The sequence below is a fragment of the Vombatus ursinus genome, unplaced genomic scaffold, assembly GCF_900497805.2.
Source record: "Vombatus ursinus unplaced genomic scaffold, bare-nosed wombat genome assembly UNPS02014812.1, whole genome shotgun sequence".
In the NCBI taxonomy this organism is placed as follows: Eukaryota; Metazoa; Chordata; class Mammalia; order Diprotodontia; family Vombatidae; genus Vombatus; species Vombatus ursinus.
This window is the reverse complement of record NW_020954590.1, coordinates 35,827,976-35,836,787: the sequence shown is the minus strand read 5'-3', so window position 1 is coordinate 35,836,787 and position 8,812 is coordinate 35,827,976. Positions and strand designations below refer to the sequence as shown.

At 32.7% G+C, this 8,812-nt stretch overlaps 1 protein-coding gene across 3 annotated transcripts in view; it reads right to left on the bottom strand.

The window, feature by feature from the left end:
* The window catches only part of LOC114053811 (AFG3-like protein 2), a 53,905-nt gene that overhangs the window by 23,175 nt on the left and 21,918 nt on the right, over positions 1–8,812 (bottom strand). For all 3 annotated transcript variants that reach the window (XM_027876939.1, XM_027876941.1, XM_027876940.1), the window contains exons 9-12: positions 7,912–8,049; positions 5,863–6,016; positions 3,304–3,411; positions 3,082–3,207 (exon numbers count right to left, since the gene is read on the bottom strand). In XM_027876939.1, the coding sequence (XP_027732740.1) occupies positions 3,082–3,207; positions 3,304–3,411; positions 5,863–6,016; positions 7,912–8,049 (526 nt within the window). The remainder of the gene's footprint in view (positions 1–3,081; positions 3,208–3,303; positions 3,412–5,862; positions 6,017–7,911; positions 8,050–8,812) is intronic.

The window sequence follows — 8,812 nt, the reverse complement described above, 5'->3', positions numbered from 1 at the left end:
TTACTGTGTATAATGTTCTCCTGGTTCTGCTCACTTCACTCAGCATCAGTCCATACAAGTACTTCCAGGCTTTCCAAAGTTGGCCTGCTCATTATTTCTTATAGCACAATAGCATTCCATTACATTCATATACCCCAACTTGTTCAGCCATTCCCCAATTGATGGGCATCCTCTCAATTTCCAATTCTTTGCTACCACAAAAAGAGCTGCTATAAATATTTTTGTACATGTAGGTCTTTTTCCCATTTGTATGACCTCTCTGGGATATAACTGTAGGAGTGCTATTGCTGAGTCAAAGGATGCACATTTTTATAGCTCTTCGGGCACAGTTCCATACTGCTCTCCAAAATGGTTGGATCATTTCACAACTTCACCAACAATGCATTAGTGTTCCAATTTTCCCACATCTTCTCCAACATTTATCATTTTCCTGTTTTGTCATGTTGGCCAATCTGATAGGTGTGATGTGGTACCTCAGAATTGTTTTGATTTGCATTTCTCTAATCAATTTTTGCTGTCAATTTTGTTGAATTTTTGATTTTCAAAATTTCTACTTACTTTTGTTATTCTTTTGGGATGGGTAATTTGATGATTTTCTAGTTTTTTAAATTGCAGACTCAGTTAACTGGTTTTTTCTTTGTTTCTCTTAGTATAAGCATTCAAAGCTACATATTTTCCATTAAGCTTTAGCTGCATCCCATGTTTTAGTAAGTTGTTTTAGCATTGTTCTCTAACTTAATTCTGTATTGTTTTTAAGACATGTTATTTGGTCTAGTAGTTCTTTAGATTAACCTTAAATTTTCTATTCTTTGTTCATATTTCCTAATTAATTATAATTTTTATGTTATAATCTATAAAATGCTTAATATTTTCACTTTCCTGCATTTGAGCTCGTGTCCTAGTATTTATCTAGATAAATCTTTTAGATTTATCTAAATATGAGACATATTGAAGTACCCAAGTACTACTGTCTTATAAATAAGTTCCACTGAATGCATTTCAAAGACTTTGCCCAGCCTTGGTTTTTTTTTTTAAACAAAAAATGCTTAGAAATCATTAATTCTACTAAAAGCAAATTTTTTAAATGTATGATTATCTTCAACTTTTTAATTATTCTTGGGTGCAAGCCATTTTCTTTCCATTTTGATAAACAGATTTCTAATCTTTCTTTTCCTTTCTCATGTATAGCTTGCAGTGATTCTTTATTTACACTTTAGCTATCCGTAGTCATGATATTCTCTATCTGATCTAGAAGCTTAACAATTATATTTCTGGATGCATTACTCCTAAGGTTTCTCCTCTGTCCATGGGATTCAAACCTGTTCTTTGCTTTCCTTGCCAGTACTTACAAGGCAATCTTCTTTTATGATAATTTGAAATATGACATTCAGGTTTTTTACTTCATCATGTTTTTTAGGGAGGTCAGTTATCCTAAGAATCTCTCTTTAAGCCCTGTTTTTCTGGGTCAATTGGTTTTGACTTACAATCAAACTCTCATATATTTTTCCAGTTTTGTTGTTTTTTGACTTTGCTCTAAAACTGTTTCATAGAAATAAAAAGTCCAATGATAACATTTTCTCTTTTCTTTTCTTTTTTTTCTTAGAGTGTCTACTGGTGTTTTTTTGTTTGTTAGTTTTTTGGTGAGGCAACTGGGGTTAAATGACTTGTCTAGAGTCACACAGCTAGTAAATGTTATGTGTGTGAGGCTGGATTTGAACTCAGGTCCTCCTGACTCCAGGGCCAGTGCTCTATCCACTGCACCACTTAGCTGCCCCTGAGTGCCTACTGTTTTACGGTTTCCTAACTTCCATTCTAATCCAACAAGTTTTTCATTCAGAGTTCTAATTTCATTCTTTATTACTTCAGTTCCTTTATTAGGCCTTCCAACTACTCTGGGCATACTTATGAATATTCCAGTCTGTTTTCTGAGATTCTAGTTATACTTGTTGCTGAATTACATTATTCTTCTGAAATCTTAAACTGGGATTTTCTTTCTCCCTTGCATTAGGAGATTTTTGTTTTGTTTTGCTTGCTCATTTCTTTAGTATCTTCTCTCCCCATCCTACCCCTGACCCTTCCCCAAAGGACTTGTGTCTGGGGAATTTCCCTTTCCCTCTTTGATGGTTTTATCTATTCAGTACATGTCCAGCTGTTTTGCTGAGGGAGTGAATGACTTATACACATCTCAACTCAGTCTTATCAGAACAACAGTCGAAAATTCACTGTATTAGGTGTTTAAATTCTGGCAATCACTTGCTAATCTGCATGAACTCTGGGCAAGTCAATTCCTCACATGAAAAATGGAAGGGGAGGGTGTAGATGACCATTAAATTTCCCTCAATCCCTAAATCTATAACAACAGATTCCATTCCAAACAGTGATACAGCAGGCTTCACTGTTCAGTCCCTCTCTCTTCTATAACTAGTTAGTCTCTCGTCTTTATCGTTGCTACTGGACAAACTCATGAACTTCTGCCTGTTTAAGGATAAGGGAGTTTGGTCAGATTACTGCTAACATGAGGCTAAGAGGAAGGGACAGTGACTTAGATGGCTGTTGAAAGTCCTTAGTATGGAACCATAACACTTACTAATAGTCCTGGCAGCCTTATGTTGCTGTAGTTACTATAGTCAGCACTGTTACACTAATTAGCAGAAGAGAATGTGAGATCTGTTCAACACAAAGTGGTTTCATTGTATCTTTGTTAATTTTTTTCCTGTGGCAATTACCTTCTGAACATTTCTTTTTTTTTTTCTTTTTGTTGCCATTATGTCTATTACTTTATACGGCTGTTTTGAGGTCGTAAGGGGGATCTGGCTTTAGATGACACTTCTTAATCAGGCATCTTGTCTAAGCCTTCTTGCTGACCCATTCTTCAAAATCCCCACAATTTTCAACAAGAATTGCTTCCATCATTACTATTTAAATTTTTGATTCTGATTTTGGGGGTCTGAATTTTACATAAATTCTTAAATAGCCCAAGGGTGAATTCAAAGTGGGAGGAAAAGAAATTATTGTATTCCTTGTAATTATCATAGTTTAAGAAATGTATATGAAGACTTCAAAAGTTTATCTTCTATTTACCTGAAAAGCCTGGAGTTAAGGATGCAAGTTTTCTTGCCAATTTCTCTTTATCCAGTTCAACTTCTAGTTTTAATGGTCTGAGATGAACTTTGAAAATGGATGCTCTTCCTTTTATATCTGGTGGCCCTACATGTTTTTTTAAAAGAGAGAAATTTTTTTTTTATAATTTAACATTTACATTTATCCTCTATGAAAAATAATATCTCACAATAATAATCTCACCGATAAAGATTTGCCGATCAAAGCGCCCAGGCCTCAATAACGCAGGATCTAGGATATCCGGTCTATTGGTGCCTGCCAAAATGACTACATTGGTTGTTGTGTTAAAACCTGAATGAGGATAGCAAACATGTAAGAATTATTGTCATAGCACGGAAAATAAGAGTATTTTTGCTATCAAAACACTTTATTATCTAATAATCTTTTGGCAACTAAGCAGAAATCATATCCACCAATGATAATGACAATAGCAAAATGATAAACAGGTTAAAAAAAAACCTCACAAAAATACTTTTGAAACAAGAAGACATCACTTCACCAAGCAATATTGAAGTTAGTAACAGTTACTCACCACTGGATTTGGTGAATATAACTGAAAACAGATTACATTAAAACTATGCCTATCAAATAGCTAAGATCCAAGAATATAATCAAAATGTCTTTATAAGTGACATCTGTACAAACTCAGTCTACAACACTCAAAGATCACTGAACAAATGGCTAACAAAAGTCATGGGGATTGGTTTAGAGAAATGGAAGAGATTTATGATAATTCAGGAACAGATCACTGCTACCAGAGAGTTGTTCTTAAGAACAGACTTAATAGTCAATGAGGATAATGTAAACTACAGGTAGAATCCCTGCAACATATCACTGAAGATTATAAAAATTATCTACCAAATACCTAGCAAGATATGACCTTGTAGCCAAAATTATACATTAAAAGCTCACCATCTTTTATGAACTAAGAGATGTCAAATCTCCATACTACAGAGGCTTCAAAATATTCTTGAGACCTGAACCAATAAACTGTGCTAGAATACTACCAAAGAATTGCTGCCCATGAACGTCCAGACATAATACTGATGCAGTAAAAACTTTAAAAAGAACATCGTTAAGATATATCTCCTTGCCAAAGACTTATAACCTCCCAAGCTACATGAAATGAAAAACTTTCAAAATAGCTAGATCAAAGTCATGGCCTGTTGTTTTTTCTGCTACTAAGACTATATGACAGATTCTTTTGGTGAGCCTACAGAGGATGAGCTTATATCCTAATACTCATATTCCAGTACAAAAAGCAATTACTTTATCTACTTGTACAAAAGACCATAGAACATTAAATGTATAAGAATAACAATAGGATAGCAACTTATTCAAGGATTATTTCTATTTATATTTCATTAAAGAAAGATGAAAAGAATAAAATAACAATTGATATTTAGTGCTTAAAGGCTCTACAAATTTCTTTTTAGCAAAGTATCTTATTTAGTCTTTATAACAATCCCATAAAAGAGGTGCTATCTTTATTTTTTTTTTGCTATTATTTTTATTACTATTATTATTCCCATTTTACAAGTAAGGAAATAGAGACAGCTATTCATCTTATACCTACAGTTGTTTTGAGGTGTGCAAAGTATTTTACATGTTATCTCATCTGAGACTCATAACAACCCTAGGAGGTAGATACTGTTATCCCCATTTTACAAATGAGGAAGTTGAAAAACATTGTGCCTAGGATCACATAAAGATAGTAACTGTTTAAGGCAGGATTTGAATTTAGGTCTTCTTTGTTCCATGTCCAGCACTCCATGAACAATGGTACCTAGCTTCCTCATAGCTTAGTAATTGTGGTAAAATTGTCACATATATAATTTAAAATGTTCAAAATCAGTTTCTTGAGGATAGACAACAGACACAGGATGAAATATAAAAGATATTTATTTAAGTAAAAACATAGATGATTTGAAAAACTAGATGCAGATAAGAAATGTTTTTTTCCCTACAACTCTACAACTCAGGATAAAGACTCAAAATGTTATAGTAAGCTGGTTGAGGACTGTAACCTGTGAATCTAAGCTGTTTAACAGTTATAAATATCCCTGAAACTTTATATGGCAATTATTTATGCACTAGGAAACACTGCATAGACCAAATCTCCCATTTACTGCATACTTAGCAATGTTCAAATTTACTATTACATTAGATGGAAGGTTATCTAAACTGATTCCCTTAACTGAAAGAAAAAGTAATAATTTCTAACAAGCTATTGTGTGATAACAGAGAAAATTCACTATTTAATCATTAAAGGAATATATGTTGAATCAAATTCAAACTTTGGTTGCCCATAAATTTTACTGTGGGCTCTGAACATTTCAGAATGATAAAAGAATTCTGAGATCTAGATAAGCTTTCATTTACTATGCCAGCAGCTGGATTTTCTTCCAGCATCAAGAACAAAACACTTTATTATGTAATTAAAGTCAAGAGATTACATTCTACTAAAATATAAGCTAGCAAATGACTAGCACAATGTTCTGCATAGAAGTCACTTACTGAATTTGTTAGTTGAATAGTAAATTTTGGTAAATAAGCAAGGAAGATTTGATTTTTATGTTGTCTTAGTATCAACATAAGCTGTAAATCACCTACAGGAAGGTTTAGTTGGTTTTAGTAGAATGCAGTATTAGTGGGATGTAGTATCATTCTAACTTCATGACCACTATCATTTTAGATAAGAGAATACGAATGGTTAGAAGTAAAATGAGTTTGAATATTTACCATCCATTTCTACAAGAAGTTGGTTGAGGGTATTTTCCTGTTCACTTTGGCCTCCAAAGTTGCCTCGTCCTCTCTTCCTACCCACTGCATCTATTTCATCAATGAAGAGAATGCAAGGCGCATTTTTACGGGCAACAGAAAATAAGTCACGGACCTTAACAAGAAAACACAACACTGGAAATGAGTTTAGTCAATGGTATAGTATTTAAAAGAGCATCTGCAATTATGTTCTTTATACTTCACACAATTTTAATATTCGAGTACTATATACTGGTACATATCTGAATAAGCCGTCTTTTCTAGACAACAAATAAATATCATATTACATGGTAATTAAAGTGTTTTAAGATCTCAAGCCAGTAAATGAAATTGTTCTTCAATTCATTATAACTATGTTCCTATTTTAACAGAATAATTATACTTTACAACAAAAGTAGATACTATATCTTTACCCTACGAAAAGTGAAATGTTATCAAGTTCCAATTTTAAGAGTACAATTAGTTTTACAAATTCAGACTATTCTGTAGTTATCACATTTAACTGTTAAAATATTTAACAACTCAAAAATCACCTATATTTAACTTTCTACTCATTTGCATATTAGGCAAGGCAATTATTTTATTTAATATGTATTAGTTTCCATCTCTATAAAAATGGTGAATTGTTGACCTTCTTGACAGGACTACTATAAAAACTAACGGGAAAAAAAAGATTTACAATGTACTTTGTAAAAATTGTTTCATAAATACTAAAAGTCAAGCAGCTTAATATTATTGCTGGTAATTAGTTTCTATAATCAAGTATTCAGAAATCTTAAAACATTTCTTTTATGTGCTACATTACTTTTACAGATTAAGTAAGGGTTTAGACTTTCAGAATTGTGTATTAGTCAATTCAAATTAAGGATTTTATCAAAAGAAAAAAAGTAACTTAAAGAAAGAAAAATCTCCTAGCGTTTCCTTTTGTTTTTCTTTATAAGTTCCATTAAAGTTGTACTTCAATGCATATCATAACATGAAAATAATTCTATTTCTCAATAGTTAGGCCAGCAGGGTACAAGCTCTGATAGGTCCTAGCAAACTGGCCAGACTTCTAGTATAGGCTTGATGACAGAGTGTATGTCTGTCACTAAGGACCAGCATAGCTTAAATCAGGTAAAGTTCATCACCAGAAGGTTGGTGACAAGGTAATGATACCTGTCAGCCACAGCAACCTATGAAGATCACCTACAAAGGCACATAGGGGTTTCCATCTGCATAAGTAGAGAACGCATATACACTAATGAAACCATGTATTCTTGGTGTATGAAAGTTATTTTCTTCATAAACTCCCAAACTGGTAAATAAAAAAAATAAGATGATTGTGGGATGAGAACTTCAGACATTTCTAATCAGGACCAATTTTATGTATAGGAAATTTATATGCATTGTTTTCAGAGACAGCTGGAAGGTGTTCTGTCCTTGAAAAAAAAATGCTACTCTATCTGCTTAGTAATGCTTGAAATATCCCCATTAAATACGCATTTAACTTAAAAGTTTTCCCCTCCCTCTCCACTATAAAAATGCAAATATTCTCAGAAAGGGTTACATTTTTAAAAGTCTAGTCTACCCTTCAGTCTAAATTTGTCAGTTATTTTTCAAGAACTGGTCCTGTTCTTAAGTAACAGCTAAATGGTAAAGTGTGGAAATAATACCAATTCCTTGCATTTCAACACTTCTTAGTCAAAAGATTTTAAATACTAATCACATAAGAATAAAAATTTGACATATTCATGGTTATGATCAACCAATCAATAAATTAAAATTACTTCTCAAAAGAGACAGCTAAATGTTATAATGGTTACATAAAACTGTAATTCTGAGGAGGAAAAACAGTATACTAGCTTTCTATAATGTGTTTCATTTTATGCCCACTGGTAAAAAAGAAATCCTCAAAGCTATCAGTAATAGCGGATAGGTTCCTCAAAGTTAAAATACATGTTTCTATTTTCTTTTTTTTTTTATCATGTTTCTATTTTTTTAAGTTCTCATACTGGGACAAAAACTTACTCTAGCTGGACCCACACCAACAAACATCTCCAAAAACTCAGAGCCATTTACTGTAATGAAAGGGACATTAGCTTCTCCAGCTGTTGCTTTGGCTAGAAGTGTTTTTCCAGTACCTGGAGGACCTGTTAGAATGGCACCCTTAAAAAACAAAAATGGGGGGGAAAAAATCACACAATTAGCCTTTCATAAAAGTAAATTCAATTTTCATGAAATAATTACAGCATATAATTTATGTATTTGAAACAAATTACACATACTATATTTTTCTCAAATATTTGAGTTATGTTATAAAATCATAATGTAATTATTAGCAAAGGCAAGTAAAAGAAACAAAACCAAGGAGTTTTTAGAAGACTCAATGACTTTAAAACATTTCAATTTAATTGGCATCATGAGAATTTAGTTTCAAAGATAAGTTTCTTCCTAGGTCTTCGGGGTACCAGTTATTTAAAATACAAGTAAGTCTAGGTCTACAAAAATTCAATTTGATTCAACAAGGATTGCTTAAGTAGATACAGACCCTAGAATGCACAGACAGATAAGACAGGTCTCCTCTCAAGAAGTTTACAATGTAAAAGAATAAATGTTAAACTTAGGCAATCAAAAATAAAAACTGCCTAGAGATTTGAGGTAAAGGATTCTCACAAGGATAACTGACCTAAACCTCAAATCTTTTTTCATGACATTTCCTTATTCTCTCAGATGTTAGTGTTTGTCCTACCTCACCTCCAAATCATTTTGTATATCTCTGAATTTACTTATCTTTACATATTCCCTCCACCCCCCCAATAGACCATAAGCCCTTTGAGAGCTAGGGAAATTTTATCACTATCTTAAAATCCAGTTGACAGCTGGTGGCACAATGAACACAGCATGAGTTTGGAATAAGAAGTCTTGAGTT